Below are 12,176 nucleotides of genomic sequence, written 5' to 3'. Positions count from 1 at the left end.
CGTAAGGTGTAGAAGGAATGAGTATGGATCTGTACAACAGAGAGTGATGTGCATGTTGAAGTGGATGCCGCTGTAACTTTGTTGTATATATCAGCAAGGGAGTAAGGATAGGGTGTTGAGATCATATGGTAATGCTGTGACAGAATTCTGAGTGTGTATGGAAGAATGACATTTAACAAGGATTGTGTGTTTGCAGCAGTTTGCAGGTTAGAGATGGACACAGATGCAATATCACTATGTAGAGTTTAAAAAACTAGATCTCATGAATATAGAAATACCATCTATATAAGATCTTATAAGATCTCTTGGTTATAGCACCCAGAAGCCTTGTTTGGCATTTGCTAAGCCTCGTTTGGCATTTGCTATCTAAAACAAATGTCTATATTTCCAACAGCACTAAACAAAGGAGGAAATCAGTCATAAGCACGGAAACAAAATAGTATCCTAGGTGACAGGCTACAGATGAACATGTCTGACATTGGTTTTCGCACTCAGAGCAAGCAATCAGGATTCCTTTGTTCAGAGGAAGTAAGCGATCTTGAACGTCCATCCAAAAGTACAGTGGGGCCCTATGGCGCACATGGTCAGTCCATCCCTGGCAGCTACACAGATGCAAGGGCATTAGACCGAAGGAAAAACGTCTTGGCTGGTGAGGAAGAGGGATAGGAAGGATTCGAATCAAATATCACTCACAGAAGTTCTGGAAGCAGTCAGGTTAGAATTGAGATTCATGCAATAGAAACTGACTTGCCCACTGTGACACAGGGTCAGTGATGGAGTTGAGACTCGAACTGAGGTATGAATATAAAATAAATCGCCCAAAGTCACAGCGAAGGTTGAGTTTCAAACATGCTTTAGGACTTCTCCTCCCCCCCACTTTACTTACATAGACTTCGAGTTTTAAATCCATAGATACAAGAAAAGTATTTTTCAGGTAAAGTTTAGCAGTTAAAAAAAAGACTTTGCGATAAATTTCTGTAATATTCAACTGAAATCATTCCAATTTAAACTGAGTATTCTGGTACCTGCAGAGTAATACGGCTGCCTTAACTAATGGAAAAAATGAACATTTTTATAAGGGTTCATTATTCTAATGTTTAAAATGCAACTATCCTAGGATGATTCACTTAAGTAAATATCAGAAGTAGTTAGGGTGCTGGCTACACAAACAGGATATGGTTAATACTGATTCCAAACAAAAGCTAACCCTGCAAGTTTTCAGCATTGCCTTCTCAGAAATGAACAGTATGCTCAGCTTATTTGCATGGACTGGAGTCTTTCCCCCCCCCCCCCCCCCTAGAGAATGGTACCGAGTCTCAGAACGATGCATATGCTTGTGTGAAAGAGAACTAGGTCAAAGTTTTAAGAAAGCAATGTGCCACTTTAGCAAAACAGGGCTTAACTTATCAAGGGCATTTTAGCCATTCGGGAATTCTGGGGGAAAGTTTGAATGAACAAGGCCATAGAGAGGATGCAAGCAATAGGCTAGAGCGGGATCTTCGACATCTTCTTGGTTTCCACTATAACACAGGTGTCCGTCACATGTCAGTGAAAGCTATGCGGCTCACCGAGAGCTTGCTGAACGTTTGTCGAAAACATGAAGGCACATTTTGCTCAGGGTTTGCTCACTTTTCTCTTTTTGGTATTTAAGAGACTTTCTTCCAGAGGCTTAAAATGAAACACTGAAAATTGACAGTGATGGGCGAAGAAGTCTTATGGAGAAGGATGTAAGATGGCAGAAGAGTAGCTGCTTGTACTGTTTGTTTGTGACAGGCCCTTTTCCTTTATTTTTCTGAAGTTACTTTGAAATATTTTCCTTGATGGGGAAGCAGAACGACAAAGCACAGGTTTTCCAGTTAGAATATGCTCATGCCTGCGTGGTTGGTCCTTATCAAGCAATGGCTACATCGACTGGTCGCAGGGGCCCCCGACAGGAGAAAGTGTGCTACTGGGCTTCCTGACCTTGATGTCACCCTATGTCCGGAGTAGCATGAACTCTGTCCAACACCAGCTGCAGGCAACCCGAGCGGTTGCATGCATGCCAGTTAAGGAGGATCACAGTATTATTTTTTCTCTTTTTTTCTATACCGCCTATCATCAATCTAGGAGGTTTACAAATTTTACATACTTAAAATTTTAAAATAAATAAAATACAATACAAATTCAAAATAGTATAAACACACAACATTGAGTAGAGGGACCATGAGAGTAGCAGTGCTCGGAATGGTGGTGGTGCCTGTGAGGGGGTATGGGGCAGTGCAGCAGTGGGAGATGTTCGTAAGGGTTGGAAGCATTAGCAAAGAACAGCGGAAGATAGCATTTTCTGGAATGCAGCACAGCACAATTCTCAACTTTTTCAAAAGGTGCACTGAGATCCCAATTTGGACAAGGACTCAACTGCAGCAGACAAGATGCCTCCAAAACAGTGTTTGTAAAACTAAGAAATATCATCCTGGAGGGAATTTTGGAGGTGACTACTGCTATTTCTAGGCAAGTCACTCGACGATGTAATCAAGTTCAAAGTAACTCAGGGTGAGGTTTTGGTTGTGGTCTAGGGTTTGGGGGGAAGTTTCACATGCACAATCAGAGGTACAAACAGCACAGTAGATATCAGTGAAGAAGATGAGATTTGTACATTGTACTCTCGAACTAGCTTGATAGCAGCTAGGTAGAGAATGCATCAAGCTAGGTCGAGAGTACATTGTACAAATCTCATCTTTGTGTACCTTTCATCACTCCAAATCACATAAAATCTTTACTGATGGTAACTGTGCTGTTCATACCTCTAACTGTGCATGTAAACTGCCCCCCAAAACCTTGGTCACCACCAAAACCTCGCCCCAAGTTCAGAATGCCCCCTCTTATAGTGGTATAAAAATTTGACTAATATGTGTGCTTCCCCAGAGGTGCTCTCTATCCCCTCTCCCTGCCTGAAACTGGATTTGCGATATGTATCGCAAATTCCAGTTCAGCCGTAACACACAGCTATTACAGGCATAACGCCAGGAAAAAAGGTGTAGTTATTTCCAGCGTTAAATCCAGCAACAGCGTGCATTACGTTATCGCACGCAACGTTAAGCACCCCTAAGAACATAAGAAAATGCCATACTGGGTCAGACCAAGGGTCCATCAAGCCCAGCATCCTGTTTCCAACAGTGGCCAATCCAGGCCATAAGAACCTGGCAAGTATCCAAAAACTAAGTCTATTCCATGTTATCATTGCTAATGGCAGTGGCTATTCTCTAAGTGAACTTAATAGCAGGTAATGGACTTCTCCTCCAAGAACTTATCCAATCCTTTTTTAAACCCAGCTATACTAACTGCACTAACCACATTCTCTGGCAACAAATTCCAGAGTTTAATTGTGCGTTGAGTAAAAAAGAACTTTCTCCGATTAGTTTTAAATGTGCCCCATGCTAACTTCATGGAGTGCCCCCTAGTCTTTCTACTATCCGAAAGAGTAAATAACCGATTCACATCTACCCGTTCTAGACCTCTCATGATTTTAAATACCTCTATCATATCCCCCCTCAGTCGTCTCGTCTCCAAGCTGAAAAGTCCTAACCTCTTTAGTCTTTCCTCATAGGGGAGTTGTTCCATTCCCCTTATCATTTTGGTAGCCCTTCTCTGTACCTTCTCCATCGCAATTATATCTTTTTTGAGATGCGGCGACCAGAATTGTACACAGTATTCAAGGTGCGGTCTCACCATGGAGCGATATAGAGGCATTATGACATTTTCCGTTTTATTCACCTTTCCTTTTCTAATAATTCCCAACATTCTGTTTGCTTTTTTGACTGCCGCAGCACACTGTACTGACGATTTCAATGTGTTATCCACTATGACACCTAGATCTCTTTCTTGGGTTGTAGCACCTAATATGGAACCCAACATTGTGTAATTATAGCATGGGTTATTTTTCCCTATATGCATCACCTTGCACTTATCCACATTAAATTTTATCTGCCATTTGGATGCCCAATTTTCCAGTCTCACAAGGTCTTCCTGCAATTTATCACAATCTGCTTGTGATTTAACTACTCTGAACAATTTTGTGTCATCTGCAAATTTGATTATCTCACTCGTCGTATTTCTTTCCAGATCATTTATAAATATATTGAAAAGTAAGGGTCGCAATACAGATCCCTAAGGCACTCCACTGTCCACTCCCTTCCACTGAGAAAATTGCCCATTTAATCCTACTCTCTGTTTCCTGTCTTTTAGGCAGTTTGCAATCCACGAAAGGACATCGCCACCTATCCCATGACTTTTTACTTTTCCTAGAAGCCTCTCATGAGGAACTTTGTCAAACGCCTTCTGAAAATCCAAGTATACTATATCTACCGGTTCACCTTTATCCACATGTTTATTAACTCCTTCAAAAAAGTGAAGCAGATTTGTGAGGCAAGACTTGCCCTGGGTAAAGCCATGCTGACTTTGTTCCATTAAACCATGTCTTTCTATATGTTCTGTGATTTTGATGTTTAGAACACGTTCCACTATTTTTCCTGGCACTGAAGTCAGGCTAACCGGTCTGTAGTTTCCCGGATCGCCCCTGGAGCCCTTTTTAAATATTGGGGTTACATTTGCTATCCTCCAGTCTTCAGGTACAATGGATGATTTTAATGATAAATTACAAATTTTTACTAATAGGTCTGAAATTTCATTTTTTAGTTCCTTCAGAACTCTGGGGTGTATACCATCCGGTCCAGGTGGTTTACTACTCTTCAGTTTGTCAATCAGGCCTACCACATCTTCTAGGTTCACCGTGATTTGATTCAGTCCATCTGAATCATTACCCATGAAAACCTTCTCCATTACGGGTACCTCCCCAACATCATTTTTATTTACTCCTCCCAAACTCCTCCTTGACTAAATTTTTCAAATTTGCATATGCATCTCGCGATGCGTTATTGGATGCGTTATGGCATTATTGCGGGCGTTAGGGCCCTAATGCCCACGATAAGACCCTAACGTGATTTGAAAAATGACCCCCTAAGCTTGAAATGCTGAAAAAATAGTGAGATGTAGAAATCTTCATCTCACTAACTTTCCTAGAATTAAACTGGTATATTCATGCAATGTGTTTAGAGAATATCTACTTGAAATTCTTAAGGTTCTAGAAAATGTTGTACCCCCAATTTCAAAAGCACACCACCTTACCTTACACCCTGGATTAATGTGGGTTCCTAGAGAAGTCTGAAGAGAAAGCTCCTACTCCATCTACTGTAATAGTAAATTTGATAATGGACTCTGACTGGAACTTTATCTTAAGGCTATTTTTTCAACATAAAGATGATTTATTCTTTGAGAGGGGACCAAGATGGCAGTGTGAGCGGACGCATCTTCAGCTGCTCTTTCCTATTTTCCCTTATACCTGCCTTTTCCTTGGACTATGTCGCACAAGAGGAAGAGTCGAGTGAGGGTTTTCCCTTCTGAGCCTTTGCTCTCACAGGACCAGCGTTCCATCTTTGAATATGCTGTCTCCACTCCAATTCAGCAGGTTTCAAGCCCTGATGGCAACACAGAGAGAGGAGCTCTGCCATTGCTAGGGACATTTCACTCAGCCCACTGGATGTTTGCCCATTCTGAAAAAAACCAGGAGGCCCTACTTCTGTAGAGTTTCAGTGAAGAAGCTAGACAACACATACCTAGCATCCTCGCTGAGGGAAAAGGGTGAAGGATGTTTGCTGCTCTGTAGATTTCTTTCCCCTCTCCTTTTCCCTGCTTGGGGGTGTCCAGCCACATCTTGAGAAATGTGTCCCATTTCCCAAGAATGTAATGCCACTTTATTTTACCACATGTAATTGGTCCCTCCTGATGCAGCCTTTGTGAAACAAGGTCCGTGTCGGGGGACTGACATTTCAATAAAGATTTGGCATTTTGGAATTTTGGAACTCTTCCTGTTTAAATTGTTTTTTCTGGTTTGTTTTACATGGCATGCTGAGGCCAGCATAGTACCCTGACAGTTAGGCTTAAGCAGTGAAAAGCTTCCTTGCTGGCTCATCCCACTTAAGAAGGGGGAAATGTAGGGAGATATCCCATGTTTAACCACTAAAAGCACCCAATATGAATCATAATAGTCAAAGAGAGATGCTGACAAGTATGCTGACAGGCCAAAAACACTGTCTCAGCTAAAAAAAAAGAGAAACTTTGCCCAGATGAGAACTTTAACCAGAACTGAAGGATATTTATCAAGATCTGCTTGTTTGTAAACTCCTGTGTAAATAAACCAAGGCATTGGGACAATGTAGCAACTTTACCTAAAAAAGCAGAAGTCATTGTCCAGCCAAGTGAAGTCCACAGGGCAGAGGTGCCCCCACTCACGTATGAAGGGGGAGCCCTTTGAAATGGAGAAAACCTGATGTCTAGCTAACAGCACTGGCCAGATGTGGCTGCCTCCCCCCCGGGGGGGGAAAGGGGGAGGGGGGAGAAATCTACAATGTGGCAAAGATCCTTCACCCACAATATGATTATGCATGAGCATATGCATATTTATCAGCTGGAAAATATAAGACTGTGGGAAAGAAGGAGAACAGACCTGAAGCAGCCCCAGCATCCCCTACTATCGATGAGGGAGAAGACTAGGTGTGGCCAGAGACTAGAGAAAGGAAATGTCCTGCCTGGGATCTGAAAGAGGCGCAGAGTCTGAAACAGCCAGGAGCAGAGAGAAGCCCGGAAGCTCAGCTAGCACCGGACAGGGAAGCGAGCCTCCTTCAGACTTCCAGCTAGAGCCTGCTTCAGAGGTAAACAGAGGGAATTTGCCTGAAATTGGGGGCCAGGGATAGTAAGTTAGCCATAAGTATTAATATCTTAGGCAGACTAAAGTTTATGGCATATTTTAAACCACCCATGATATGGAACTTTCTTTAGGGTAAACTGGTGCAGAGTAGAAAGGATGTTAGAGACGTGCGTTGTTATCTTCTAAATGCTAATCCTGCAAAATCTGATCAAGAAAAATCTAATTCTATGTAGAAAAACATGGTCTTTTCCTGAATTTAGGATCATGAAATGAGGTAGGAGGGGAACCAAAAGTGCCCTGTAGCAGACAGGTTCCCGAACCCCTAAAACCTATCTACAGAAGCATATACTATATGTTTTCTCCCATTTCAAGTCTATGGGAAAATTGCTTAGAACATGGAGCCCTTTAGAGTTGTTTTTTGTTCCATTCTGTCTTCTTTGCCGGCCACCTACACACGAGCAGTGGAACATATGGCATGCTGTGATCCAGCTCCGGCCATGATCAGACCTGGTAAATGGCAGGGTGGAGGAACACTGGAATATTGTTGTGTGGCCAGTGGTCACGTGTGCATACGTCTTCTTGCCAGAATCTTAGCTGAACTGTTGACCATAGATTTATGTTGTCCAGTTATTACTGTAACGCAACACTGTACAAAAGGAAAACATAAGAAAAACCTGAACTTTTGGGCTGAAAACCTTCCAATAGACAACCAACTTCCCCCCCCCCCATCTCCAATTCTCCTTGAGCTTGCAAGGAACAGATGGTAAAGTATGATTAACTTTAGGCCTTTCATGGCTCGGTTCATTCTTTTCTCTGGCATTCTCTTATCTGACAAAATCACAGCTGCCAACTCGGGAAGAACCTCTGGCTTCAAACTGGCCAGACAGCCAGCTCACTCACAAAGGTCACATAAGTGGCATGTGCACTAAATAGCAAAGTGCCTGAAACGAATAGGAAAGGAGGACTCCAATTGTGGAACTTCTAGGAGGAAGAGTAGCCTAGTGGTTATAACAGTGGTCTGAGAACCAGGGAAGCCAGTACAAGTACAAAGTGATGATTCTATGGAAGAATAATCCAAACTATAGTTTCACAATGCTGGGTTTTGTATTTTGAATCATTAGAACATAAGAATTGAAATATTAGGTCAGACCAAGGGTCCATCAAGCCCAGTATCCTGTTTCCAACAGTGGCCAATCCAGGTCACAAGTACCTGGTAGGATACATCCCCTGCTGATAATGCCCAGGGAAAAGTAGTGGCTTTCTCCAAGTCAGTCTGGGCCTCCTCCAGGAACTTGTCCAAACCTCTCTTAAACCCAGCTACACTAACTGCCTTTACCACATCTTCCAACAATGAATTCTAGAGTTTAACCGTGCTTAACTGGAAAAATATTTTCTCCAATTTGTTTTAAATGTGTTACATACTAATTTTATGGAGCATCCTGGAGTCCTACTTTTTTGAAAAAGTAAACAACCAATTCCCTTTACCCTTTCTACACCATTCATGATTTTATAGATAACTATCATATCTCCCCTCAGCTGTTTCTTCTCTAAGCTGAGCAGTCCTAACCTTCAGCCTTTCCGCATAGGGGAGCTGATTCATCTTCTTTATCATGTTGGTTGCCCTTCTCTGTACCTTTTCCAGTTCACCTATATCTTTTTGAGATGCGGCGACCAGAATTGTACACAGTACTCAAGGTGTGGTCTCACCATGGAGCGATACAGAGGCATAATGACATTCTCCATTTTATTTTCCATTTCTTTCCTATTAATTCCTAACATTTTGTTTGCTTTTTTGCCCGCCACCACACACTGAGCTGAGGATTTCACAGATTTGTCCACAATGGCGCCTAGATCTCTTTCCTGGGCAGTAACTCCCAATATGGAATCCAACACTGTGTAACTAGATTGGATTATTTTACCCTATATGCATCACTTTGAACTTGAACACATTAAATTTCATCTGTTATTTGGATGCCGTGTCTTAAAGTCTCGCAAGATCCGCCTATAATTTATTACAATCCATTTGTAATTGTACAACTCGGAATAATTTTGTGTCATCTGCAAATTTGATCACCTCACTCATTGCTCCCTTTTCCAAATCATGTATATGATAAAAAGCACAGATCCCAGTTCAGATGCCTGATTCTCTCCAATGTTTACCTTCCTCCAATGAGAAAACTGACCATTAAACACTGATTCCTATCTTTTAACCAGTTTGCAATACACAAAGTATGTTTTCACTCATTATACAATTAAATTGTTGAATTTGTTGCCAGAGGATGTGGTGAAAGCAATTAGCGCAGCTGGATTTAAAAAGGTTTGGAGAAGTTCCTGGAGGAAAAAGTCCATAAACCATTATTATCCTTGTAAGCTCGGGGAAGCCAATGCTTATCCCAATTCTGAACAAAAAGAATGTGACTTATTTGGAATCCTGGATTGGCCATTACTGGAGACAGGATGCTGGATTCAATGGTCCTTGATCTGGCACAGTATGGCATTTCTTAGGCTCTTATATTCTAAATCTTCATTTTCCCACTAACACTCCTTGTGGGCAAGTCACTTTCTTTCCCATTACCTCAGCTACCCCCTTAGATCGTAAGCTCTTTCAGGCAGGGACTTAGATCTGAATACGTAGCCCCCTTGTACAGAGCTATAAAGAAAAAGTATTATACGTATTACTTTCTCTAACCTTACCTAATAATCTTTCTACTGGCAAACACCAGAACCTCCCAAGAGGCATCCGAGGGCCACATTCTTTCTAGGTCTGGTTACAGTCCCCCAGCCTGACCTTTTGCCCTGATCAAACATGGCCGCCCGAAGTCATGGGAGAAGGAAACGCGCAAGTGATTGGGACTCCAAGTCCTGATCGCCTGTGAGTTCATCACGCTCCCGTGACGTGCCTTACGTATAACGGCCCCGGAAGTATCGATGTCGGGCGTGCTTTCAGCTCCGCTGCCATGGTAACTCCTTCAGGGCTCTGCTAAGCATCGGCAGCCCGTAAACGTCGGGCACAGAAAAATTTTAGCATCTGCATTAGCAATAAGGTGACCAGAGGAGGAAGTCGAGAAGCAGGACTATGGGAGAAGTGCGGACGTACAACACCGAAAACAGTTACACCATCAGACCCAACTTCCACCACAAGTGAGTACGGATCCAGAGAGGGGGGAGAGGAAGGAACGGGCCCGGTGTTCCCTGATGCAGGTAAATGCAGAGGGGTTTGAAAGGAGCTTACGGACCCGGTGCCCACAAATTCAGGTACGTGCAGAGGGGTTTGAAAGGAGGTTACGGACCCGGTGCCCACAAATTCGGGTACGTGCAGAGAAGGGACAGGTCCGGTGCCCACAAATTCAGGTACGTGCAGAGGGGAGTGAGAGAAGGGACAGGTCCGGTGCCCACAGAGCTGGGTAAGTGCAGAGAGGTATGAGGATGGGTACGAGTTGGTGCATTTAGCACACATGGCTGTGCTCCAATGTGTTTATTGGCCAGTGTCCAAAATCGGAGGCAGCAAAGATCAGCCCTGCTTCCTACTCCAGCCCCTCTACTTCCAGACAGCATGAAAGGAACTGGATGGAGGTGGATATGAGCCTGGAGTAGAGAAAGCACAGTGCAAAGCAAAGAAGAACTCTCCCTATTTCCTGGCGTGTAGCCAGATGAACTCAGAACGAATGGGTATAGTATGCTCTTGCTAGCAGTTGGAGACGGATCTGACGTGTCAGCACGGGTATATATACCCCCACAGGAAGCGTAGCAACTCAGTAATTTCCATCTCCAAAGCAGTTTGGAGAGCCTGCACGCTCGCTGAGCGTGTTTTCCAAATCCACTTTCTTTTCCTAAAACTTCTACAGCAGCAAGAGCTGCCTACAGCCTTCCCAGTCGCTGGAATACCTGGGAGTACAGTTCGACACCCAGGCAGACACAGTCAGTCTCACTACCAAGAGAAGGTTAAAACTTCAGACGCGTATCCGGTACTTGATGGGAGCCAGTCGGCCCATAGCTTGGGATTATTTGCAGGTTCTCGGTCTCATGGCATCCACCCTGGAAGTGGTACCTTGGGCAAGGGCCCATATGAGACCTCTACAACACTCCCTGCTCTCTCACTGGAGCCCCCGTCTACGAAACTATTCCACGCACTTACCTCTGCCTGCCAGAGTACGGACCCAGTTACGGTGGTGGTTGCAGTCCAAACACATGAGCAGGGGGTCGAAGATGTCCTTCCCCACGTGGACTCTGCTCACCACAGATGCCAGCCTGAGCGGCTGGGGAGCACACTGCGAAGGACTTACCGCACAAGGGCGGTGGAACAGAGAAGAGTCAGCGTGGAACATCAACAGTCTAGAGGCTCGGGCAGTCTGATTGGCATGCCTTCGATTTGGTCACAGACTGCAGAACAGAGCAGTCAGAGTGATGTCCGACAACGCCACCACGGTGGCATACATCAACCGTCAGGGTGGAACCAGAAGCCGACAGGTATCTCTGGAGATCGCCCCACTGATGGCTTGGGCAGAGGCGAATCTTCAGGACATCTCCGCCGTCCACATTGCCGGGAAGGACAACACCACGGCAGACTTCCTCAGCAGAGAAAGCCTAAATCCAGGAGAGTGGCAGCTGTCACCCACAGCCTTCCAGATGATTGTGGATCACTGGGGATTCCGGAAATGGATTTACTGGCGGACAAGTCCAATGCTCAAGTACCCAGATACTTCAGCCGCAAGCGCGATCCGTTCTCACACGGAATCGATGCCCTGGTTCAGCCATGGCCTCCAGGGACTCTGCTATATGCTTTTCCTCCGTGGCATCTGCTGGGCGCCATCATCCACAAGATTCAGAAACACCGGGGCCTAGTTCTTCTAGTGGCACCAGACTGGCCAAGAAGACCCTGGTACGCGGACATGAGAAGACTACTGGCAGGGGAGCCTCTTCCCCTGCCTCCTCTCCGGGACCTTCTACGTCAAGGTCCCATCCTTCATGAGGATCCAGCTCAATTCTCTCTTACGGTCTAGCCATTGAGAGGGCTAGACTGAAGAAAAGAGGTTACTCGGAGCCCGTGATAGATACACTCCTCTGAGCTCGCAAGTTTTCCACATCCCTCACCTACGTAAGGATCTGGAGAGTATTCGAAGCATAGTGCAACACTCATGGCACCAATCCACATGCGACCACAATCCCTATTGTTCTGGATTTCCTGCAGGAGGGACTTCAGAAGGGTCTCTCCCTCAGCTCCATCAAGGTTCAGGTGGCTGTGCTGTCTTGCTACGGTCCCAGGAGGGATGGCAAGACCATTGCCAAGTACCCAGATGTTTCTCGTTTCCTGAAAGGAGTCAAGCATATTCGTCCGCCACTGAAGTGGCCTGTGCCCTTATGGAACCTCAACCTTGTTTTGGATTTCCTCGCGGGATCCACCTTCAGACCCCTTCGGGGCCTGTCTCCCCGTTCT

At 44.6% G+C, this 12,176-nt stretch overlaps 2 protein-coding genes across 2 annotated transcripts in view; one reads left to right on the top strand and one right to left on the bottom strand.

Moving 5' to 3' along the window:
- Positions 1 to 9,536, bottom strand: part of LOC115099220 (programmed cell death protein 1-like) — a 66,604-nt gene extending 57,068 nt beyond the window's left edge. The window contains exon 1 of the mRNA XM_029616681.1: positions 9,437 to 9,536. Coding sequence (XP_029472541.1) covers positions 9,437 to 9,482 — 46 coding nt within the window. The 5' untranslated portion in view covers positions 9,483 to 9,536. The remainder of the gene's footprint in view (positions 1 to 9,436) is intronic.
- A 109-nt stretch (positions 9,537 to 9,645) lies between these two features.
- TCTEX1D2 (Tctex1 domain containing 2) overlaps positions 9,646 to 12,176 on the top strand; it is a 36,336-nt gene continuing 33,805 nt past the window's right edge. The window contains exon 1 of the mRNA XM_029616682.1: positions 9,646 to 9,883. Coding sequence (XP_029472542.1) covers positions 9,819 to 9,883 — 65 coding nt within the window. The 5' untranslated portion in view covers positions 9,646 to 9,818. The remainder of the gene's footprint in view (positions 9,884 to 12,176) is intronic.

This window comes from Rhinatrema bivittatum, chromosome 9 (genome assembly GCF_901001135.1).
Source record: "Rhinatrema bivittatum chromosome 9, aRhiBiv1.1, whole genome shotgun sequence".
Taxonomy (NCBI): domain Eukaryota; kingdom Metazoa; phylum Chordata; class Amphibia; order Gymnophiona; family Rhinatrematidae; genus Rhinatrema; species Rhinatrema bivittatum.
Note: the sequence above shows the minus strand (reverse complement) of the source record. Positions and strands in the feature narration are given on the sequence as shown.